Source organism: Pyrus communis, chromosome 12 (assembly GCF_963583255.1).
Source record: "Pyrus communis chromosome 12, drPyrComm1.1, whole genome shotgun sequence".
In the NCBI taxonomy this organism is placed as follows: Eukaryota; Viridiplantae; Streptophyta; class Magnoliopsida; order Rosales; family Rosaceae; genus Pyrus; species Pyrus communis.
In genome coordinates this window covers 16,156,464-16,181,861 of record NC_084814.1, presented here as the reverse complement: position 1 = coordinate 16,181,861, position 25,398 = coordinate 16,156,464, and the positions used below count along the sequence as shown (strand labels likewise).

The following is a 25,398-nucleotide window of genomic DNA, read 5'->3' as shown; positions in this document are numbered from 1 at the left end:
GACTAGTAGAGGATCGTTAATCCATTGTCATGGGGAGTTGTCACATTGAAATTGTTTCATGTCTTGTTTCGTTGAGCCATTGTAACTCAGTTCTTTGAATTCTGCTCGATTTCGTCCCGAAACCAGGTTCCGCTGGGGTTCTGTTAAGTGGTATGTTCCCTGCTCCATATGAATTTCGTTGAGTGGTCCGAAATCCTTTTTCTATTCATTCAGATTTCTTTGAGTAATCCATAATCCCTTATACTCCGCAATTCTGTTGAGTGGTCCAAAATTGTATCCCGTTCGGATTTCATTGTGTGGTTCGGAATCCATCATACTTTGTGATTCTGTTGAGTGGTCTGGAAACGTATCTTGTTCGGTTTTGCTGAGTAATCAGAAACCAATTTTCCATTGGATTTCGTTGAGTGATCCGAAATCGCATCCCTTCTCTTTGTTGGTTTGTTGATTCCTTGTAATTGGTCTAGAATGTGAAAGCTTAGGAGATGTAGGCTTTAGCCAAACTGAGTCACTCTAGCCCTAGTTTTCCGTGCATTTATGAACAATATACTTGAGAACCTTTGTGGTTGATTTAGAAAGGTAAATGGGTATCTATGTGACTTCTTTAGGGTTTTCAGTGGTTTTGATTATGATTTTATAAAGTAAATTATAATTGATGTTTATAAACTGTGATCGATGGATTTGTTTTATGATTATCACATACGTAGGATTATTGACACTCACACGACCTTCGTTGTTTATTTGGGTTGTTGCTTGCACGGTACACCATTCCCACGATGTAGGGGATATTGTGCAAGTGCCAGAGCTTAGTTGATACGATAAGCTCTTAGTGTAGTAGACAAAGGTCAGAGAGCTTAGAGTGGTCTGGTTACCCCTATCTCTTTCCTTGTACTTATTTTAGACTTTTTTGGGAGCCTACGAGCGTGTCACCCTAGTGAGAGTTGGTTGTGTTTTCTTGTACAACTGTATATTTTGACATAGACCCCACCACTACACTTGTATTTCAGAATTTTAGTCAGTGTTTCTTGTTTTGAATTTCCTCACATCCCTTGCACCTTATCTTCACACATTGATCCTAGATGTAAGTGTGACTAATTGTGAGGCACACCAATTCCTACTAAATCAAGTTTCCATATCTTGTGGAACAACCATGGTCAATCTAGCGAAGTTGACATACTTCCTATTACTCTAGAATAAGATGATGGTGACATCCCTGATATGTCTATGCAGCTCTGTGATGGAAGTTGTTGAGTCTATGACCGGTCTTTTAAGGTGTCGTATTCGGATCTACCTTATCCTAGCCTTGAAAAATCATGATCCCACACTTTGCTCCCAATATGCATCGATAAGATATGCGTGGAACTTGACAATTGGCTCCAATTCTATATCCTTCATTTCTGCCAGCAGTTTGTCAACAAACCTTAATTTGAATTTTTCTATTGGATGCACCCGTGAGATTATTGTTCAACTTGGTTGCTTGTATTACACACAATAGCATTGGATAAGATGTTAGTTGCTTGTATGATAAGAGGTTCACTCTTCAGCCACTTGTCACATAATGGTCTTAAAGCACCCAAGATTTCACCTTCGTTATAGCTAGTCCAATGTGAGAAAAGACCCAAAATGTCTAAAATTACAAAACATAAATGTAATTTCCTTATCCAAAGGAATCTTGTAAGCTGCACCCATACCAAAACACTACTCCAAATACTAAAATGTTAATCATAAGAAAAATCTGGCAACTGAAATTCTATATTATCTATGTTCGTACTACACAGGTGTATGCCATGAAAATTTTAAAATGCCTTTCACAATTTGAAGTTTGGAATTGATATTGGGTGAACTTGTACAAAAGCAATTACTCTTTAGAGTAATAACAAGAATAATTCCACTACCTTGCCTTTGTCTTACTAAAACCGATGGACTTGCTTTAGGACTAAACCAAAATTCTCCTTCGATCAAAAACATAAATTCTCCCGGTCAAAAATAAATATATATAGATTTATTTAATTATATTTTGTTGCAAAATGGGTCTACAATTAGAAATTGAGTGTATTTTTGCTCACCATTATCAGGTGGTGGAGTGCAATTTGATTGGGTCAACCCGAACTCGCTCATGTCCAACCCGAATTTAAACCCTAATAAGCAAGTTTTTTCTTAGTTATAACTCGCCTGAAACCAACCTAACTTCAACTCAGTCATTTATTAGGTTGGGTTGGGTTGTTCGTTTGCCCGCCATGCCCAATCCGATTTACCAACCCACTCTAAACCGATTATAAACCAAATGAACTAATGCACATATTACAACCAAGTCAAACAGCCAACAACGTCTATTATAATACCGTGGAAAAAAAAATTAAAATATATAAATCAATTATTTATGTTTATGAATATGTGGAGAAAAATCGAAAATAAATTGATTTATGGTTATGAAAATTTAATTGAAAATTTTTAAAGTGTTGTTTCCAGAAATTATTATAGTTACATCGTAAAATTTATCGATAAGTGGAAAAGACGAAACTTCCCCTAGTTGGGTTAACGTAATTATACGAGGATGTATTTTATCCTATATTTTATAGGATTTCTTGGCATATTTGGATAGAGATCGATCTCACGAACACGTCGGCACAAACCGTTCGTGAAACGGAGCTATAACGAATGAGTTATTAACGTTTAAAGTTGAGGACATTTTTGTACATTTAACCTAATCTAGAAGGCTCCAACAATTTCAGAGCAGGGAGGAAGTGCCACGTGTATGGCTGGATGTTGTGTTGAGGAGAGATCAACGGCTGTGATGAAAAGTGGAGGAGTGAAAATGAGAGATGGGGGGAACAAATGGGCCAAGGATGGAAGGGGAGAGAAGGAAAGGGTGAATGGGAAAGAAAAGAAAGGAGGGGAAGGAAAAAAAAGGAAGAGTACCAGATCACCCTGACCCGGTTTCTCTAGCAACTCGACCTGGTTATGTTCACTCCCTCCGATGGTTTTCCGTTGATTTTTCCAGCAAACCATGTCAAATAAACACTTGGGAAACACTCCATGACCTTCCCTTTACCAATTACAACCCAAATTGATGGAGATTGGCTTTGATTTAGTGAAACCCGCACCGGTGGGTGTGATGGATCCATGTCGTTGATTCTCCTATTTCTGAAATAATTTCATGCGATCACCACCACCTATAGCATCCTTTTGAGCCCATGAACAAAAACCAACAAGTTTGGGGGCGGCGGAGCTGTTTTGGAGACGAATCAAGAACACCTAAAATCAAGGGTTTCCGGCGGTTCGAGGGCCATTTGAGGTATTTTCCGGCCAAATTGGACTTCAGTCCAGGTATGAAAGTTGTTCCTCTCATTTAGATCTACTTGCCTGTAAAATTTGGTAATTTTTAGTGTTGGTCAGAATTTGAAATTTCCGTTCGTCGGAAACCGCCACCGGCGTCGCCGCGTGGCCAATGAGGCGATGCTATTTTTTTTATATTAATTTTGATATTTCAATTATGTATTTGTTATCCGTTTGATGTGTTTCGATTATTAACACCAATGTTGGATACTTCGGTTAATAGAATATTTTCGGAAATGAATTTAAAGGAAATTGTGAACTACGAAATGCTTGATCCCGCTCAAGGGTACGTAGGCAGTCTAAAAGGGGTTAGTTGCAGCCTTAATTGATCAAGTTTTGACCTCTTGTTGGGAATTTGAGTGAAGAGAAGAAATTGGTGATAAATAAAAATTATAAACGTATGTTTTTGATAAAATGATTTTGGTTGTAGATTATGTGAGTAATTATTGAATGTTAAATTAAGAATAGTGTTTAAAGGTAGTAAATTAAACAAGAGTTTAATTGGGCCTATCATCAGAATTATTTCCCGAAAATAAATATTTCAGGGACGGGGCGCTACATTTATTGTATTTGGTACAATTTTATTTAAAGGTATAATTGATATGATGAAGCTTTTGCCATTGGGGTTTCATGTAGCACTAAACTTTTCTATTTACAACTAACTATTTTTCTTATTTAATAGAAATACAAATTGAATTTGAACAACAATACTTGAGTTCGACTTTTCTTTATACTTGGATATGAAGTGTTGCTCTCTTTTTTTCTTTTCATACAAGTTTTGGTATTTTCTTGTATTTTTAATTCAAACTTTGCATGGAAAAACTTGCGTATTTGGTTTAACTATTAAGCGGATATCAATTTGTGGAATTGGATTGAAGTTTTGATTGATTTGTAATATTGAAGTTAACTAGCTTTGATGCTATTTCGCTTTTATTTTATTTTTTTAAAAAAAATTATTGCAAAATAAGTTGATAAAGGATTAAACTCAAAAAAGTTGGGCAACCCAAACTCAACCTGAATAAACTTGTACCTAATTAAATCTAGATCTGACCTGAACTCGAGCCCGAATTTTGAATGATGAGTTAGGGTTAGGTTGACCTTCTAACCCGTCCGAGTTGCACTCCTCACCACTTTACTTATTATCATTGAATGAGTTTAAATTTTAAAATTTATTTTATTTAACATGTCGAAATTTAAACTTATCAAATAGTAAATAAAGGAAAAGCAAATTGTAGCAATGGTCCCTTGTGACAACCCGTCCCGAAATATTTGTATCGATGGTGTGAAAAAATGAAATTGCCCTTGAACGTTTTGTGTGGTTGTGTGGTTTTGTTTGTTGTGATTGGATGCCCAAATTTGGACCACACACTCACACCCTCTCTTTCACTCCTGTTGACTCTCTCTTTCTCTTCCCTCTCGGATTTTTTTTGCAAATTCCGTACAAGTTGTACGGACAACCTTCGAATCAGCCATTTTTTGCACGGATTGAGACCTTGAAGGTGGATTTCATGTTTCTTGCAAGCTCCTGAGTACATCTATACCATTTTTAGGATGTGAAGCCGTCGGAAAACCCGAGAACCATAACCTCCGATTTGAGGTATTGTTCATGCACACGTAAATGTGAAGTTTTTGGAAGATTCTAAGCTTATAGAAAGCTTTAGAACACTCTCACGAAGCTTGGAGAAGAAAAACAAGGTGTTTTGGATGTCGGGAAGTGGAGTTTAGCGAGTTTTAAGTTTTGGCCGGATTATCAAGGCTTCTTTGGCGAGATCCTGTGAATTTTAAGGCTTGAAAGTGGTAAGGTTTTGTTTTACTCGTCATAAGCTTCATTTTGGTGCAAAGTCCATGAATTTTGGTTGAGAAATGGAAGAGAAATGATGAATTGGGGTTTTTCCAGTTTCCGACGACGTCGACGATCATCGGCGAACCAAGGTTGAAGACGACGGAATATACTAATGGCGTTACTAACGGTGTTAGGTATATATAACGGTATATTCCATTTTTGGACGGAATATAACCTAACGCTATTAGGGTTTCCGTACATGTGCCAGGCACATGCCTATGCGTGGGTGGTCGGAAAATTTTCTAAAAATATAGGGATGTTCGTGGTGTTAAGTACATCACGTTGGTATATTCAATCACCCCATTTGAGCAATGTATGAGAAGTTATTAGCTAGTTTTGTTTATGTTCTTTAAATTAACGTTTATATAGTTGTTTCGCATATAGGTGAGACCTATCCTCAGGACGAGCGCAGTCAATCGAGGCTCGGGGGCTACGACCCTTCCACTTATCAGTGATTGGGCTTTTTGTTTTCCGTATATACCTATATACTTGGTATTTTTCCCAAAAAATGAATTTGAATGATTATATGTCTTGAAATGCCATGCAAAGTATCTGCCTATATTACTCATGCATTAGTAGTTGCATATATTTATGATTGGTGTTGTGGACACACAAGTAAGTGCCAGGTAAGTTTATAGATTATGGTTGTGAGATTGATGATTATGTGAGATGTGTTGAGAGCTCATAAACCTGCACCTCGGTGTTAGTGCCCCAGCCGAGAGTTAGGGCATAGTCCTTCACGTGATGTTCACCTCCCGCACCATAAACTCATTTTGGATTCAAGTTAGGTGCACAGTCATGTCGTATAGACCACTATAGGTGGTTCCGACTCGTAGGTGACCCACGATTATTTGCACATCTTCACGTGATCGTAACACTTGAGCGTATTTATTTACACCCAGTTTTGTCGTACAGACCACTTTAGGTAGTTCCGACTCATGTGCAGGTATATTTGTTGAGATATGGATTTAAGCCTTACATGTCACGTTAGGTGACTCCGGTTAGATGGATGAGTTTTAGATTCAGCCGTACAAGTCATGTTAGGTGACTTCGGCTGACATATCATTTGCATTGAGTTATATCACCTGGCTTACATATATATTTTTTATGCTAAGATATTTGACATGGCATATTGGTGAATTTTGCTATTCAAAGCATGGTTGTGGTATAGATATATATATATATATATATATATATATATATATATTCTATTTTCTGGGAAATTATACAGCATTTACGGCGAGGGGTTAGAACTTTTGAGAAATGAAATGATTTTGAAAAACTTTGTTTTTGCCTACTCACACTATCTGTTTTGCACCCCTCCAGGTTCTAGGTAGAAGTTTCGTTGGTGGCATACGAGGATTGTAATGGTGGTTCTGACAGATTTCACAAGTGTAAGATTACCTTTGGGTGTTGTATAATTAGTATTTGTCTTGCTGGACTGCACTTAGGCTACTTATGCTCTGGTTGTGTATTTCACACTTAACCTTGCACTAGCATGTTATCTTAGCTAGTATTGCTAGTAGTTGGTTTTTATTTATTCACATTTTTATTATTATTTTTGCTTCCGCACTGTGCACATGGCTACGTCACCCTCACGTGACGACCAGCATGCCTTGATTTCGGTCGGGGTGTGTCATCCCTCAACTAAAAATCCATTACCATTGGTCATTCTACTCATCAAAATGTGTAGCTGTGGTCCTTTTCGTCAACTTCTTTAGAATTTTGTCGAAATAAGTTATTTTGGAAGGACCATTGCTACAATTGAGGTTCCTCAACTCATCAAAAAGTGTAGCTATGGTCATTTTCGTCAACTTCATCAAAATTTTGTCAAAATGAGTTATGTTGGAAGGACCATTGCTACAATTGGGTTAAGGTTGATGGACCATTGCTCTAATTGGGCTAAAGTTGAGGGACCATTTCTCTAGTTGGATTAAAGTTAAGGGACCAATGGTAATGAATTTTTAGTTGAGGGACTATAGCTACACATTTTGATGAGTTAACGGATCAATGGTAATGGATTTTCAGTTGAGGGACCATTACTCCAATTGAGTTAAAGTTAAGGGACCATTGCTACAATTTACTCGCTATACTAATAAAGGAATCACGTGGTCAACAAAAATATAAAGGAAATTTTTATTCATACCCATTTACCCTCTTTTTACGCCTAACTTGTCATTATTTTTTCTTAAAATTCCAAATGTGCTCAGCAATTCTCTCTTTACACCCAAATTGAAAAAGAACAAAAATAAATAAATAAATAAAATTCCAGCACTAGAAAACTTCGGCCACCCCATCTCTCCAAATCCCGACCACCCTCAATTTCTACCCTCCCAACCCCACACCACCACCTTCCTTACCCACCCACAAGGAAAACCCGAAAGATCTCAACCAGCACTACCTTTTTCCCAATCTTCCACGCAATCCTTCTAACCATCTGAATTCTGTGAAGCAACCAACCAGTGGAATCTAACGCTGTAGTAGAAGTAGGATTGGAAGTTGAAAACTTCAAATTATAGCCATCAATCATTTGATCACAATTTGATAAGAAAAAAGATTAATCAATTAATCCCAATAAAACCCAAAAATAGTTTGTATTGAAAGTTGGATTTAGTTTGCATTAGAAAAGAGAGTTCAAATACTTGAGATGGAGTTTTTCGTTGACAGTTTGCTTCCAAAAGATTATGCATTTGCCCACAAGGTATTAGGTATCAATATCAATGCAAATAAGGGTTCATTGAAGCGGTTCTTGCATTTTGCATGGGAGAACTTAACAGGTTTTGACAATCCAAGTCTACATTGTTGTAGACACACTCCTATTTTCAAGTCCCTGAACGTTCTTCACTTGCGACAAGTTAAGTGAGTGATGAAATTCTTGAGTACCTTTTGTCTAACTATCCAGTTCTTGAACAACAAGTTAGAGTGAGTGATGACTGAGATCTTTGGGGTTGTCATTGTGGGTGATAGAGGAGGTGGCGGTGGGGTCGGGGAAAAGTAGAAATTAGGGGTGATTGGGTAGGGAGAGATAGGGTGTAGGGGTGGGTAAACGGGTCTTGGACCCGCGGGTCGAGGCGGGTACAAAACAAGTCTTAATATTGTGTAGAAGAAACGGGGCGGGGCGGGGCGAGCCTAAAAGTTATAAGAAATGAGGCCCCAAATCAAACTGTTCAACTGTTGGATTTTATTGGATTTAATCCAGAACACGCATGGCAAGACTTTCTGCCAAGGAAATGCGTGGCTTCACCAAACTCAATGAAGACTTTTCTTCTTCCTGCCAGCTCACGTGTCCATCATCAAAGGAAATGAAATTATGAAACTTTTCTTCTTCTAGCCAAGAAACCAAAACCATTTCCCAAAAATCCCAAAAATTCCAAGAATCCAATCCAGGTATCGTCTTCGAAACTGGGTTTTTCTCCCACAGAATCAGCTCATTTCCCGACCCAAATATTCCTTCTTTCTTTAATTTCAGATGGATCTTCACAAAAATTCAACAACTATCGTTCTGGTTTGTTTATGTGATTCTCTCCACGTTGTTTTCCGACGCGTCGGCAAACTTTGTTTTCTCCGTTGGCCACAAGTTCCACAACTCTACTTCTGCGGTGGATCTGCAACTCGACAGCAATGGCCACCCGTCCAAAATCATTACTTCACCAAGCTTAGGATTGGACCTGTGGACCACGCCTGTTTCAAACGGGTCGGGTTAGGTCCGGTTTTACATCTCAAAATCTTTATACCTACCCCATCCCGGCCCGTTGCATTTTAAAGCAGGTTCGATTCGGTCCCTTCAAATTTGGGCTTGGCCCGGCGTGGCATGTGCCCACCCCTAGTAGGGTGGGTAGAGTTTTCTAGTGCTAGAATTTTTTTTATTTTTTATTTTTGTTCTTTTTTATTTTTGGGTGTAGAAAGAGAATTGTTGCACACATTTTGAAGATAAAAAAAATGATAAGTTAGGTATAGAAAAAAAATAAATGAGTTTGAATAAAATTTCTTTTTTATAAAACTTGATCATTTTTTAATATAAAATTTAGAAAAGAGGCTTGCATTGTTAAACTAATAAAAAAAAAAAAATAGGGAAAGTGAGAAAGTAGAAAGGTAGTTGTACATATACAAGATCATATAAACCAATCTTATGCTATCGACAACCTCAATTACAAAGAAAAATGATCATCATATCCATTCAAAAAGTAAACAAATAGAGATGCTCTTCCAAGTTCCAAAGCCTTCCAAAATTTTCCTCTATAACCAATGAAGTATCCTCCCTAATTGAACCAAGTATGCTCCTGGAAAAAGCCCTAGGCTTAGTTTAAAACTTCGCGACAAAGTTTCAAAAAAATGGGCATACATTCATAAAGTGTAAAAGGATTCAGTTTGGTTCGGTTAGATTTCCAAACCTTCAAAACCGAAACCGAACCAATAAGGCTCGGTTCGATTTTTTCTTTGGTTCGGTTTTTTTTTGGTTTTCGGTTTTTCGGTTTCGATTCGGTGTTCGATCCCCTTTTTTTCGATTTTCAATTTTTTGAACCCACCCCTAACACAAAGCTCACAAGTCACTAGGATTTCGTGTATAATTGTTTCCACAAATTAAACTTCTTTGCTTCTCTCCTTGTTTGGGGAAAATTTGAGAAATGAGCATCTATGTAGAACAAATCTAAATTACCTCAATTACAAGGTTTTTTCTTCTACTCATTCACTTCTTTGAAAAACATCGTTATATATGCTGGAAAAAATCGTGAAGAGCCCGAACCACTCAGTCCTTTAGAAGTTAGAAGTTCACTTCTTTTCCTCAAAACAGAGTTCCTGAAAGCTGCAGTTGAAGAGCCAGAAGTTCAGTGCAGAAACGGCCAAAATACATGTCATAAGTTTAGAAAGTAAAATTAAACCCTGTATAGTGAAAGTACTCAATAATTTACTGGTAAGCATAATGGAACTTAGTTCAAAGACACACCGGTTCAGAAGAACATTAGGATTGTAAGGAAACAGATCCTTTCGGTGTAGACTTTCAATTGAATTTTTCAATGAAAGTAAGCACCCTTTGGCTTCTTTAAAATACTTTCCTCCACTTTGAGTGCCCTTGCAACTCCACACATCCGATGCAACATTTCTTCTCTTAGATGATCGATTTGTCGCATGTCGACCCACTGAAAACTCCACAAATAAACTTCATGAATTGAACACTTTACGCAAGCACTTATGAAAGAATGCATTAAGCACAGTGAGAAGAAACTTAAAAATACAATTATATGAATCAAATGCGAATCTCTAGGGTCAACTACATTCGTTTTCTTTCTCCTTTGTTGCTAATCAGTTAAGAGAGGTCATTCAGGAGTAGAGGGTTCATGCCTCATATCGTAGTTCACCATTTCAATTCATGATTAACCAATAATTCAAAAAATCAAAGAATAAAACCATAATAAGGCTTAAAGTAGGTAACAATCACCAGAACAGCAAACAAGCTTAAGGGTTGAATTTGAAACAAGCAAAAGTAGCAAAGTACAATTCAACGTCCATTTGATAACCATTTCATTTGTAGTTTTCATTTCTTCACACTAAACTTAGAGGCAAAGTATATGGAATGATGAATGAATACAAAATGTGGAGAAAGTGTGGTACAAGGGAGAACGGAGAAATGCGCATCCAACAACAAAATAAAAACCAAAAACTAGAAAGAGAAAACCTACTTAAATTTCTTCTCAGTATTTGGTTTGGTTTTCATGTTGTGTATCCTTCTATATTCATTTTTTTCCACATTCTTCCCACCACCCTTCCTCTATATTCATGTTGTGTAGCCTTGAAGCTGCTTATTCTATATTTTCCCAAATCTCGGACCCGATTTGAAATGCTGGAACTCAATGCTCAAAGGATATAGTCATCACGGCATGGCAGAGGAAGCGTTGAAGCTGTTTTCCGAGATAGAAAAACACGGTCTGAGACCAGACCAAGTAACATTTCTGTCTCTACTCTCAGCTTGCAACCACAGTGGTTTGATTGAAGTAGGAAAGTTTTTGTGGAAATGTATGAACGAAAACGGTATCACACCTGGGCCTAAGCACTACTCTTGCATGGTGAGTTTGTTAAGTCGAGCTCGGTTGTTGGATGAGGCAGAGGAGCTTATCATCAGTTCACCGTTTAATGAAAATCTTGAACTGTGGAGAACTTTGCTGAGCTCGTGCGTCGCAATAAAAATTTGAAAATAGGAGTTCATGCAGCAGAGCAGGTTTTAAGTTTGGACTCAGAAGACAGTGCAACGCATATTTTTCTGTCAAATTTCTATGCTGCTGCAGAAAAATGGGATAGTGTTGTAGAATCAAGGAGAAAGATTACAGTACCGACATCGGAAAAGGATCCTGGACTAAGCTGGATTGAAGATAAGAGTAATATTCAGGTATTCTGTTCCGGCGTTCGATCAGAACAGGAGGTAGGTGAAGCCAAAGCTGCGTTACATTCGTTGCAAGGGAGCATGGTAAGATTACAAACAGATGAATTTGATGAACCGATTTATAATTTACATGAAATGTAGAACTTTGAAACATCATTACTTGGAAGTTTATTGAAACAATACAACCCTTTCGAGCTTTAAGTACCTCTAGCACTACTGAGTAACCAACCGATAGGACCTTCATCCTAACACTTTCACTTTGCTTGAGCCGAAGTGGTGTTCAGCAGAATTTGAGGATAAAATAAGTTTGACATGAACTGAAAATTTAAAACTCGAAACCGACGAATAAAGTGACTGATGTAAATTTAGAAATTCCAAGGATTAACTCTGTTCAGACTGGAAATCGAAAGACCAAACTAAATTCTTCAGCAAATTCACGGTGCAACACAGTAGACACGTAGAGAACTGGAAAGACGTTGAGGCTCAGAAAACAGGGATTTTCTTTGGTACTCCGGACTATGGGATACTCCAAATGTTTTAACCGCTAGGTCTTTGTTTAAACATACAAAAATAAAGATCTAACGGTTAAAATAGCCGGGAACACCCTATAATTTCTGCAGAAAACATTGGCAAATAAGTTTGAAATTCTCAAAGGTGTCTTGACAGAAAGCAGATTTGCCCCTTTTTTCTAGGTGAGAATGTAACTAGAATGTATGTAACTAGAAATCTGGTAGAAAAAGCCGGCAAGAAATGGGGTAATGCCAGAGATGAGAAAGACATAAAAAGAGGTATGGAGCTCTGTAACATATTCATTCGACCAAATCAAGGGTTCAAAAATGAAATCAACGATAGGGAATCCGTGATGAAATCAACGATAGGGAATCAAAAACTGGTGCCAAGAAAGCCATTGCAGTCCATCCATCTTGCTTCGTTTGGTTTGTCATCGGTTGCTTGGCTAAGAAACCCTGTTGGAGAAGACAAAGAACCAAGATGAAATCGGGTAAGTCCACAATCGCTAGAGGAAGCTTTCAATTTCCTTTGAAGTTTTGAATCCTCCAACTAACTGATGTATGAATCGATTTATGCAAGTTTTTTCCATTTGATTTCAAATCTTTAGGATTTAGAAACAAAATTAACGTCTTTTCTGTTACACTTGCCCAGAAAATAAATCTAAATTAAACTCGGTAACAAATAAATGTTCAATTTATAGCCTCCACTAGAGATGTAATTTTCTTGGCTTTTTGGCTGACAACTACAACATAGATTAGCACTGAGATGACACAATTATTTAAACTTGACTTAGTTGTATATGACGAAAACTGCACCATTTCCAGCTTTGTATATCAGAGTGGTAAATATGCAGAAAAGATTATGTATGAGACAAGTAGGTGAGAGATGTTACTCTCTTTGTGCCTTGAACGAGTTGTAGAATATTGATTTTAGGTTTTTATTTTTTAAATACGTGTAAAGATAAATTTATGTATTGAAGTGGTTTTATGAGGGTAATTTTGGCAGTAAATTTAGGTTAAAAGTGAAGTAATATGAGTTTAGAGAATATATTAGGTGTAAAAAGAGATTACATGAGTTAAATAAAATTTCTTAAATATAAATTATAAGATTTAGGGGATGTATTCAATTGATAATTTGAAAGATTTTAATCGATTTATAAATTCATGAATTTTATGGAGTTTAATTGATTTGTAGAGATTTCATATAAAATTTTGATTCAATTCCCTCGAAATAGGTGAGATTTGTGGATGCTTAAAATACACTACGAAATCTCTCAAATTCCCTCAAATTCCGCAACTTTCTCAAATTCTTTAAAATCAATTTCTAATTAAATAATGTTATAAATTTATTTAAAATCCTAATTGAATACATCCGGATTTCTAAAGATTAATAAACTATCTTAGAATTCTAATTGAATACACCTTAAATTTCAGAGAATCAATTAAAATCACGATTGAATAACCTTAGGTTTATTAAAAAAATTAAAATCCCCAAAAATCTCAATTGAATACACCCTTACTCTGTAATGGGTCTCACAGATTTTGTTTTACTAGAATTATAAGATTTAGGGGATGTATTCAATTGAGAATTTGAAAGATTTTAATCGATTTATAAATTCATGAATTTTATGGAGTTTAATTGATTTGTAGAGATTTCATATAAAATTTTGATTCAATTCCCTCGAAATAGGTGAGATTTGTGGATGCTTAAAATACACTACGAAATCTCTCAAATTCCCTCAAATTCCGCAACTTTCTCAAATTCTTTAAAATCAATTTCTAATTAAATAATGTTATAAATTTATTTAAAATCCTAATTGAATACATCCGGATTTCTAAAGATTAATAAACTATCTTAGAATTCTAATTGAATACACCTTAAATTTCAGAGAATCAATTAAAATCACGATTGAATAACCTTAGGTTTATTAAAAAAATTAAAATCCCCAAAAATCTCAATTGAATACACTCTTACTGTGTAATGGGTCTCACAGATTTCGTTTTACTAGTTTTTCCAGAACCATATTTTTTCTAATTTCTCCTGCAGTTTTTTATAACATTTGAAAAGCCTGGAGAGAGGGGCGCGTGTGGGTGTGGGTGCGGTCGGTGTGTCTGTGTGAGCTAATGAGCGGAACAACGCTAACACCGCAGGCGGTGAGCAACTTAATCAGTCTGAACGTTGGAGGCATTGGGCGGCAGCAACTCTCCGCTTCCCTCGTTAACTCCTACCGAGTCGCCGCCGTCGCCGAGCGCTTGGCGGCTCACGTCAAATCTGGGTATCGCGGCGAGGCCATGGAGTTCTTCAATCTCTGCCTTTCCCTTTCCAGGTAAAAACCCTTCCCCATTTTACTCAATCCCTAATTCAATTCCTTGAATTTCCTTCCTTTGTGTGAAATTGCTTTGGCAAAATGCAGAGGCATTGACTATGCCGTTGCAAACAATGAGGTTCCGGCGATTGCTCAAGATTTACCTGGGTTGTTGAAGCAGGTAATGAACTTTTCTTCCTCGAGCTCGTGAATTCCTGGTTGCGGTTAGTTTTCCCCTTTTCTTTTTGAGGGAAAATTTTGTAGTTTAAACGCCTGTTTTTTTGTAGATATGCCAACGCAAGAGTGATAAGGTTTTGGAAGCTGCTATCATGGTGCTGATGATTTCTGTTAAGGTATAAAACCCGAATGCGATTCATTTTATCGAATAAATGCAAAAACGGGTGCTACCCATTTACCCAAGTAGCATATCCGGATTGCCCATGTTCATGTTTCTATTATCCGCTTTTTGCTTCAAGCTTATTTGGTTAACTTTGAGAATTTGAATGTAAGCATGAATTTTCAAGCTGATATTGTTTTACTTGGTAGAATGCTTGTAGGGCAGGATGGTTTTCGGATAAGGAGACTGAAGAACTTTTTTCTCTAGCTAATGAGGTTTTCTATTAATTTGATTATTATTGTTGTTATTATTATTATTATTATTTGTTTCATGTAAATGTTGCAGATGATTTTCTTGTGCAATTATAGATAGGAAGTAGCTTCTGCAGCTTGGGGGATGTTAAAACTGGAGCTAGCTGTTCTCTTTCTGTAATAGACACAATTATGGAAAGGTGGGAACTTGTATCGTGCTTTAATTTTGTGCTTGTTACAACATATTTGTGTATGCACACATATGATATAAGTTTTATTTGCTGTTTCCTTTTAAATGATATCATCTCAACCTAATGATCCCGCACCATGTCATATTAGAATTTAACTAAGAATAGGTAGAAAGTTTTATTAATGAAAGGATAGGATGACATGTGGCCTGACTTTTTTGACATGTATATGCATATATATAAGCACTTAAATGCGATCTTTTCCCACATTCTAGCCATCTTCTGTTGTGTTTCTTGTTGATGTTTAAATACTTCTTTAGCTCCAAGATTCAAAATATTCTTTCTTTGCTCATCCTAATAATCATGCTTTTGGTATGAAGTATCAACCATGTCTTCTGCTGAGGGTACAAATTTTACACTTTTGAAAGATCTCCTTGTGTTTGTGGTGCAGGTATTATCCAATGATGAGGATGGGCCAAATACTTGCCTCTCTCGAAGTCAAGGTGGCTCTTCATTCCCTTTTTCAACTTTTTTTCTTTTTAGATATCCCTTTTTTAGCTTTCGTTTTGACATATGTTTGATTGTGGTGTAGCCGGGATATGGGGCACATGTGCTTGATTTCCATATTTCGAAGACTACACAATATTCTCCGCAAGAAAAAATTGTAAGCATCTTCTAAAGTTAGATGCCATTTTAGTTTCAATGTTGGAGTGTTTGTAAGTACTTGAGTCTTGTAGTTTTTTTTACATGTATGCAATTCTCACATCTGCGGTCATACATCATACACAAGCAAACACATTATACACGAAGTGATTGGTCATATCTGGTCTAATGGAGGCTTATGTCTCCTTCTAGATGCTTATTCCCCATCTTACATAGTAGTGAGTGAGATGCATCTTCATATTCCGTGTCTGATCTAACATTTAGGGGCACAAGTCCTTAATTTAGGTCTTAGCAGTTGTTAGATTTGATATGGACGGTTGATCTTATCCTCAGTGCATCCTAGTTATCCATGTCTATCTAAGAAGTATGTCGTTATTTAGCTTATTACAGAATAACTATACATATAATTTATGTCACCATGGCTTTTATTATTTGGTTATATAATTGTGGTGGTTTCTCTCCTTGTTCTAAATGTTTACTTTATACTGTTTTCCTTTAATACATGGAATTATGATTTGGAGAAGTTATTCTGGACCTCACTCTTTCTGTTTGCCTCAAGCGATTATTTGTAGCACAAACAGATAATTTAGAGACATCTGCCTGTATTATAAGTCCGCCACAAGTGAAGTAAGACTCATTTTTCTCTCATCCTTTTAGTTTAGTTAGTTTAGTTGGAGGTGTTCCTATTTCGTTGTGTAACATTTTTTTTTTCTTTTATTACTTCTGTAGCTTTCTGCTAAATGGAAAGGGAGTAGATAGAAGGATCAACGTTACAATGGTTTGTGTGGTTTCCACTTACTCAATAATTAAATGTGAAAGAATTTGGATTGTAACATGGTATTCATTTCGTAATAGCCTGTGCCTTTCACTTTCTTTTTCAGGATACTGGACCCCAGGTGCCTTCAGTAGTGACTGGAATGCTTAAGTTTGGATCAAATCTTCTGCAAGCTGTGGGTCAGTTCAATGGTGAGCTTGGATGCAAGTCTTCACTGTCTAGTTATTGGAGTTTTCTTGTACTATATTCATCCAGCTCTGTAACTATTTTTAGGTAACTATATCATAGTGGTTGCCTTTATGAGCCTCACGCCATCACCTGACACTCCAGCACTGAAAGATTATACTCAGCCCACTGTCTCTCCTTCAGATTCAGGTATTCTTCATGGGAAACGTCAAAAGACACTTGATTATATTTTCAATATTCACTATATACATATATATATATATATATATGTATATAAATCAGGACTTCTACAAAGCATTAAGCTTTTTACAATGCTATAGTATGATTAAAGGGGTAATTGTCTTCGTTTAATCATTAGATCCTGATATAATAGAGGGGCCATCAAGGATTTCTCTCAATTGTCCCATAAGGTATGCCTTGATATTCGTTGCTTGTATATTTAGTGTTGCTATATTTTTCTTACCTTATTTCTTGTATTTTTAATCTTTTACTTTGGAAATGGGTATTCCTTGGACATTTGACCTGAACTGTGTTAATCAGAATTTACCTTAAGTAGAAATGTCAATGCTAAAAACTTTGTGGGATATCTACTTATGTTTTATCAATTCTGATCTGGAAAGGCTGAGTTAGTTTCATACGAAGATATTGGAGGTTAAATGTTGATACCTATTAATGTGATATTTCTACTCCATATATTCTGACCTTCTGATTGAAGAAACCTTTTTGGTTTTTGGCTGAAAGATTGAAACAACATTTATTCTAATTTTCTTATGTTTTTGGTTATTCATCAGTTAGGCCAGCTGCTTCTATGTTTGTCTAAGTTTTGATTTCAACAATTAAAATAGCATGTTGGTCATGTATCCTATTTTTGGTGAATACATTTGTTATTGGGTTGAAAGTGTGTTTCATATCTTGTCTATTTTTTGGTTGTTTATTTCTTTATGTTAAATGGACAAAAAATGTGCAGTTTGCTAATCCTTCTATGAGAAACTTCATTGTTATGATGCTGATTGTTACTTTTGTTTTTATCTGCAAAACAGTTATACACGTATAAAAACTCCTGTCAAAGGACATTTTTGCAAACATCTTCAGGTGAGTGCTCCATGCATCTTTTTCTCCCGTTGATGCCTTTGGTTTAAATTTTTTTTTTTACAAGTTCCTGCATGGTCGTTAGGTAACAAGCTTTTGAGACTTGTAAAATTGTTCCTCGATTTGTATGCATTTTGCTTGCATGATTGATTTTGATGAGGCCTTAGGGTTTTTTTCTTTTTCTTTTTTTTTTTATTTCAACTTGTCCACCTGCATTATATGATGTGCTGTTTTGAGGTGACATGGTTTCAGGTTTATAAGTTGGAGATATTTCTTATGAGTTCGGGTTCAAATTTGATATTTTAAAAATAGTACCATGACTTTTACGCTATGGGGGCTGTAAGGAAGATAGAAAAGGCTATGTCCCACCAAAATGTTTTATAGTAGTTGAGGTTTGAAGGGGAAGTTGAGAATTTGGAGCTAGACTTGTTGTCCTTTAATCCTGAGTTTTTTTTTTTTTTTTTTTTTTCTTTCTGTTAAACCTGACAGAGGAAAATATCATGATTTTCTACTTCCTTTTTTCTTTTCTTTATCTTCTCTTTTACAAATTATACCAAACAAGGTGATAGATAAATAGTTTTCTGTGTAATTCAGTGTTACTTTTTCTTGAAATTGAAATTGAAATTCTGTCTAGCTTTGGGTAGTCGATGAAATTTGATGTTATTCTGTCATTGCACATGGAGTTATATTTTCTTTTAACAGTAGTCAATACAGTCTTCTAATATAATTTTCTGTGACTTATATGAGCTATAGTGTTTCGACTTCAGTAATTATGTCAATATAAATTTAAGACGACCTTCTTGGCGCTGCCCCCACTGTAATCAGTATGTCTGCTATTTGGACCTTCGCGTGGATCAAAATATGGTTAAGGTGAGTAGCTATTTATTTTTCGTTCTTCCATATCTGTTTGTGTTACCTTTTTACCCAATATTGTAAAATCAGTTGACTTTCTCCTGTAGGTCCTGAGAGAGGTAGGAGAGAACATTGCTGAAGTGATAATCTCTATGGATGGATCATGGAAAGCTGTACTGGAGAATGGTGAGGACTTAGGTCAGGCACATGATAAGACCCTTCAAAGAGAAACATCTGAACAGGAAGAATCTATCTGTGTCTCATCTGCACTTCCTATTGTTTTGGATCTTACCGAGGATGATACTGAGATGGACACTGTGAGTACCTGTGAGACCGAAGACGTGAAACCTCTTTGCAACACAAACGGGGTTAATCAAACTGTTCCTGCTCATCTAGAGGATGACTTTTGGTCTGGCATTTACTTTCCTAATGGCTCGTTGACCTCCGGTATAAGGTCAGACACCCAAATGGATGGTGGTATCCCGCACCCTGGTCCTGCAAATTATTTACAGCCGCCTGTGTTGACTGATGCTATTTCTCCTGTGCTTGATCGAGGAACTGAGAGCCATGGGAACACTAATCCTGTGGCATCTGCAATGCTTACTCAATATTCTTCTTCCAATAATTTGCAGTTACAACAGCCACAGTTTGCAAGTTCAAATGCTACTGTTAGCAGTGAGTATGGGAGATTTGCGAACATAGTATTACCCAGGACACCAACAGCAGTTCAGGCCCTTCCTGCCCGGACGCCAGGATTGCAGCAAAGATCAAGAACTAGTTTCAATACTCCCCCTAGTGCCTCTCTTCTTTCACAGGTTGGCCAATCTGTCACACCTACAGCAAATGGTGTCAATGCAGTATGTAGTGATATGGAAAGGCAGCAACATTTTTCTAGGGCCCGAATGAATCCGCCTCAAGTGTCAAATGTCGCTCCTCCTTCAATGCAACCTCCATCACAAATAACACAGGTTAGTCCTTCCTCTTTTCTTGATGTCCAGTTTGTCGTGCTGGTGGCGACCAGTATAAATGCAAGTTGGGAACCCTGAACCTCAAACTCCTGATTTTTAATGTACACTTTTCAGATTGATTGGTTGTTGGTAAAAGCATTGTAGGGACTTTCTCGTGTGCTAATTTATGGAATTCCAATCTAAAGGATATTTTCTTGATGTCCATCTTGTCATGCTAATGAGTTGCATTTCATTAATCTTACAGAACTGGGATTGTCATGGCCAATCTGCCCAACAGGTTGTTGGCCTTCCAGCTCCGAGTCAAATGCAGAGTGCTAACCAGACATCTGTTGGGCATATGGAGTTCCAAAATGCACATCTGCAGCAAGCTCTTAATCCAATGACTCCCCAGACTGTGGGTCCGTTTTCAAGCGCCAATGGATCATCTTCTCATCTCTTGCGGGCTCAAATCCAGCAAGGAAGTGTACGAGTTGGGACTGGTCAAACATCAAGTTCTTTAAACAACCAACAAAGGTTCATGATTGCTCAGCATCAGCGAGCTGCTATGATGGCCAGGCAGTCTCCATCAACGCCAGATCAAAATCAATCCCCGAGAAACAGGCCAATTTTGGCGGCAAATGCTGAAGGTTTTAGGTCAGCAGCAATGGAGCAGGGCAGAAACATAGTGGGAACGGTGCAAGCAGTTTCTGGGGCTGATGGGTCACCAGATTTGTCATCTGGGGAGAACTGGCGACCAACAGGTCGGATGCGTGGAAGCCTGTCAGGCCGTGCTTACTCTGCTGCTCTTAACCAGTTCATAATTCAGCCAACCCAACCAACGCCAGCTGCTCCAAGACCTCCGTCAAATCTGTCCGCTCCACCACATCTTGTTGCCGCCCAACAGACATTGATTGCAAACGGGAGCACTCAGGTTCCTCAAACAAATAATAGCCATCCACAGTAGATTCGATCTTGTCAAGAGTCGAAGGCATATGTATTCTGCCATGGGGTTCTTTTAGGCTGCTGTATATAAGGTAGTTGGTCAATTTTGTGTTCAGTGGTGAACCAGTCAAGCTAATTTAGGACAATGTTCTGGTTTTAGGTGATATTTAGGGCTCCTGAATTGGGCGGTTTCGACCGAAAAATGAAGAATTGGACGATTCGGGGGTTGGCTTGTGAATTTTAACATTCAGCTTCTGACTGCATTAGTTGTAATGATGCTGTAGTTGACAGATTTTACTCTGCTGCTAATTATCCATGATAATTTATATCTAAACGTTCTGAGTTACGAGTCCTGAGTTATGATTGTAAATTTGTAATAGTGATTGAACTTATTCAAAACTGAGGAATGCTAAGTTTAGTTGCGCGTGCGCACTTTTTTGGTTTTGGCTTTTAATGGTAAGTGCGTGCGACACAAATAATTGTAGCTGCATGGTAAAATTTTTACTTTGAACCTTGTCGTTCACTTCTACATTCAAATTTAAACTCACATTCGTGTCAGATGAATTTAACATAAATTATTCTATTATTCGTCATAGATTACATTCACACTTGATGGCGCATTCACAATCACCATTGAGATGGGACAACATGATGATCTTACATCAATTGCTGAAATGATTATTTTTAGCATTTGATTAATATGTCTTTAATGTTAGAGCGAGCAATATGTCAACATTTGACCGATACACGTTTTCACTATTTTAATTTTGATCCATTCATCGATTCAAATTCATAAATGTTATAAATAGAAAAAAGTTAGAGATATAATCTTTAATATGGATAGAAGAGAAGCCGGTGCAAGATATCACAATGTTTAGTTTCGTAACTATAACACAAAAATCGCAGGAAAAAGAGGAAGGAAAGGATAATAATATTATTGCTTTCACTTCTCTTCTTTTCTTTGTTGTGTATTGTAATCACACATAAAGTGCTCTTTATATAAAGCCAGATTCGTGACAAATCAAAAAGTGAAATGATTACATTTTTTGAAAACATCACATAATAACAATTACACTACTGTAGACATTCATTATCACAATTGACAACAGTAAAATCATTGTATTCACCCAATCTCCCGAGTAACTTCTCTGAAAATCTGTCAAAAGAAGAAGGAAAAAAAAAAAAAAAAAACACTCTGAAAATGATAGATATACGACATGTCGTTTTCTACGCGAGAGTCTTGGCGTCCGAGAGAAACAGAGAGCCCGTCGATGATCGCACTCTTCTGATAACTTTCTCCCTACTCGGCCTACTCAGCCACGAGCCACCACTCTCGCAAACGACGGCGTTTCGAATGTGATCTGACTTCCTCCGGCATACTGAGTCATGAAGTGCCGATCCGTTGCTTGCATATGGTCAGGCACGCCTCCATCTCACCGCGTCACGGCCGCGGCGGCGCTCAACCAACCCCCTACGCTCTACACCGGCGGATCCGACGGCTCCATCATCTGGTGGAACCTCCGTTCCACCGATTCCAACTCGGTACTTTCACTCGCCCACCACTTGTTTGTTATATTTCCTTGAATTACATTTCGCCTTGGTTAATTGTTTGCTTAGTTTAATCTGCTTAACAAGATTTTTTTAGCTGAATTATGCAAATTATAGAGTTTTTATAATTATGACACTGTTTAGAATGCGTTTGAGTAAATGAAATTCGTATTCGGGACAGGAAATTGTGCCGGTAGCTATGTTGTGTGGGCATGCTGCTCCCATAGCCGACCTCGGCATTTGTGATCCACTTGTAGTTTCGGGGAGTGAGCGGAGAGGCTCTTTAAGTGACGTTGAGGTAAGCTCGAGCTCCTATAGTCATGGCGCGTTAATCAGTGCATGTGTTGATGGAATGTTGTGTGTGTGGAGTAGAAGCAGTGGGCATTGTAGGCGTAGAAGGAAGTTACCACCTTGGGTTGGCAGTCCGTCCATGGTTCGGACATTGCCATCGAATCCGCGTTATGTATGTGTTGGTTGCTGTTTTGTTGATACTGTGCATTTGTTGGATCATCATTCGGTTGAATCAAGTGAAGCAGGGGAGGTTTTGGGGGATAGAGAGTCTCAGTATAAGAGACCCCCCAAATGCACTGTGGTTATTGTTGACTCCTATACTCTTACTATTGTCCAAACGCTTTTTCATGGAAACTTGTCTATTGGGTCATTGAAGTTTATGGACGTAGTTTCGGTGACCAAGGATCAGGAGAAGGATTCTGTAGTGATGGCGGATTCATTTGGTCGGCTACAATTGGTTTCAATACCTAAGGACCTACACCAAGATAGGGAGGGTGGGGCTGGTTTGCATACAAGTTCTCAGTTGGAAATGACTGTTTGTGCAGAGGGGTTAAGCGAGGGAGGACATGTAATGTCAATTGCAACCTGTGGAAATATTATTGCTTTTGTGTTAAAAAGTTGTTGCATATTTAGACTATTGCCCAGTGGCACTACAATTGGAGACGTTTCATTTGTGGACAACCTCCTTTGTGGAGAAAGTAATTCCACTCAAGCACATATGGTGGGAGGAATGTTTCTTGAAATTGAAAACGTTGGAAACATGCCAAATACTCAAGAATGCAACGAAAATTTTTCAAGAAAATTTACTGTTTGGAATAACAAAGGTCACTCAATTGTTTACTTGGTATCCTATTCCAAAGATTTGTTTAACTGTGAGCCTCTTTGTGAGATCCCTGCTGCGTCTCATCCTGTTGATATGAGACTATCAATTCGTTTCATTCCATTGGCCAATTATGTTCTTCGTATTGAATCACTTTGCTTGAGTTCTGAAGAACCCTTACAGTGGAAACCCCATGTTACAATCTGGTCTGCATGTCGGGCACACGATGACCACTGGAATTTGGGTTTGTGGTTCAAGTTGCACGGAGCAAGTGTTGACTGGAATACAAATTTTAACTCGAGTAATGAATCTGAGGACCCAGGTGACATGGAGACCAAACTACCATCTTCAAAATCTTTTGTTTCTAGCTCAGGAAGTGTAAATAGTGTAGATAACGACAATCTTGGTTTACTTAGTAAGAGAGGAGTTGTGTCTTCTTCCATGGTTATTTCTGAAACATTATTTGCTCCTTATGCTGTTGTTTATGGCTTCTTTAGTGGAAAAATAGAGGTTGTTCGCTTTGATTTGTTTGAGGGCCTAGCTCCTCTTGGTGGGAGTTCACATGATGGTGAGGTGAAGCCACAAATATCCAGACAGCTTTTTTCAGGGCACACGGGTGCTGTACTCTGTTTGGCAGCACATAGGATGGTGGGTTTTGCCAAAGGGTGGAGTTTCAATCAAGTTTTGGTGTCTGGAAGTATGGATTGCACAGTTCGCATATGGGATCTTGAAACTGGAAATCTCATCACAGTCATGCACCAACATGTGTGTCCAGTGCGCCAAATAATTCTTCCCCCAGCTCATACCTACCGTCCTTGGAGTGATTGTTTTCTCTCAGTTGGGGAGGATTCATGTGTTGCACTAGCTTCTCTCGAGACATTGCGAGTAGAGAGAGTGTTTTCCGGACATCCCAGCTATCCTGCAAAAGTTGTATGGGATGGTGGAAGAGGTTATATTGCATGTTTGTGCCGAAACCATTCAGGAACTGATGCTGTTGATATTTTGTACATTTGGGACGTAAAGACAGGTGCTCGAGAGCGGGTCCTCCGAGGGACGGCATCTCATTCAATGTTTGACCATTTTTGTAAAGGCATCAGCATAAATTCCACATCTGGTAGTGTATTGAATGTGAATACCTCAGTTTCCTCACTGCTTCTTCCAGTCATTGAAGAAGGGATCTCTACTCACACTCATCTGAATAATTCAGACAAATTGGCCACTTCCTCAAATATGGTGCCTGGTACTGTGGTTGGGTCCAATACTTCCAGAGTTAGTAGTGCTGAAAAACTATTTCCATCCTATCCAACGACCCTTCAAAGCAGCAAGCATCCGATCAAGTGCTCTTGCCCTTTTCCTGGAATTGCTGCTCTGAGTTTTGACCTTGCATCATTAGTGTTTCCTTATCACAAGGATGACTTGATGGCAAGTGGGAATAACAAGAAAGAGCTTAACCATGTGAAGTGGAAGGCATCAGAGACACCAAGTCCCCACAACATTCCTGTAGCGAATGGTTCTGGTGTGCTTGGGAACTCGAATGACACTGCAGAAGAGAACGTATGGATTAAGACGCTTGAAGATTGTTTACTTCGATTTAGCTTGGCATTTTTACACTTATGGAATGTGGATTCTGAGCTCGATAACATGCTTATAACTGACATGAAGCTGAAGAGACCAGATAACTTTTTTGTAGCTTCTGGTTTTCAAGGAGACAAAGGGTCTTTGACATTGGCATTTCCTAATTTGAATGCAAATCTTGAGGTACTTTTGAAGAACTGCACTGATTGTTGAGACATGTTTTCTTATTTGGCACCTTTTAAACTTTCTATTGAAAACAACATTTCAGCTTTGGAGAATGTCGTCAGAGTTTTGTGCAATGAGGTCACTCACAATGGTTTCCCTTGCTCAACGCATGATTAGCTTGTCACACACTAGTTCAAATGACAGCAGGTGATCCAAAAATGTTTTCTGCATGTGAAGTGTAATGGTCTATTCTTTTTTTACTTCTTTGGCTGCACCCAAAATCGTGCACACAAGCTGTAATTGCGTCTTTCTTGTCTGATTTTTTTTTTTTTTTTTGGCAGTTCTCTAGCAGCATTTTATACTAGGAATTTTGCAGATAAAGTTCCAGACACAAAGCCACCT

General features: G+C 37.8%; 2 protein-coding genes across 2 annotated transcripts in view; both read left to right on the top strand.

The window, feature by feature from the left end:
* Positions 1-14,114: 14,114 nt before the first annotated feature.
* LOC137711184 (E4 SUMO-protein ligase PIAL2-like) lies at positions 14,115-20,925 on the top strand. The gene is made up of 16 exons (XM_068450393.1): positions 14,115-14,388; positions 14,476-14,548; positions 14,655-14,720; positions 14,914-14,979; positions 15,073-15,155; positions 15,595-15,646; positions 15,736-15,807; positions 16,366-16,433; positions 16,536-16,584; positions 16,688-16,772; positions 16,855-16,956; positions 17,126-17,177; positions 17,808-17,859; positions 18,610-18,726; positions 18,816-19,676; positions 19,921-20,925. Exons 1-16 carry the CDS (start codon positions 14,186-14,188, stop codon positions 20,617-20,619), a joined length of 2,700 nt encoding a protein of 899 aa, XP_068306494.1. The 5' UTR covers positions 14,115-14,185; the 3' UTR covers positions 20,620-20,925.
* A 929-nt stretch (positions 20,926-21,854) lies between these two features.
* The window catches only part of LOC137711158 (uncharacterized), an 8,384-nt gene continuing 4,840 nt past the window's right edge, over positions 21,855-25,398 (top strand). Inside the window, exons 1-4 of the mRNA XM_068450366.1 lie at positions 21,855-22,139; positions 22,327-25,014; positions 25,100-25,203; positions 25,338-25,398. The exon at positions 25,338-25,398 is cut by the window's right edge and continues 9 nt beyond it. Of these exons, the coding sequence (XP_068306467.1) occupies positions 21,984-22,139; positions 22,327-25,014; positions 25,100-25,203; positions 25,338-25,398 (3,009 nt within the window). The 5' untranslated portion in view covers positions 21,855-21,983. The remainder of the gene's footprint in view (positions 22,140-22,326; positions 25,015-25,099; positions 25,204-25,337) is intronic.

Bases quoted from the DNA above. Each gene is read 5' to 3' on its own strand.
- LOC137711184 (XM_068450393.1), top strand. From the start codon at position 14,186: ATGAGCGGAACAACGCTAACACCGCAGGCGGTGAGCAACTTAATCAGT. The intron at 14,721-14,913 runs GTATAAAACCCG...TTTACTTGGTAG, and splicing joins TGCTGATGATTTCTGTTAAG to AATGCTTGTAGGGCAGGATG. The intron at 18,727-18,815 runs GTGAGTAGCTAT...TTTCTCCTGTAG, and splicing joins TGGATCAAAATATGGTTAAG to GTCCTGAGAGAGGTAGGAGA.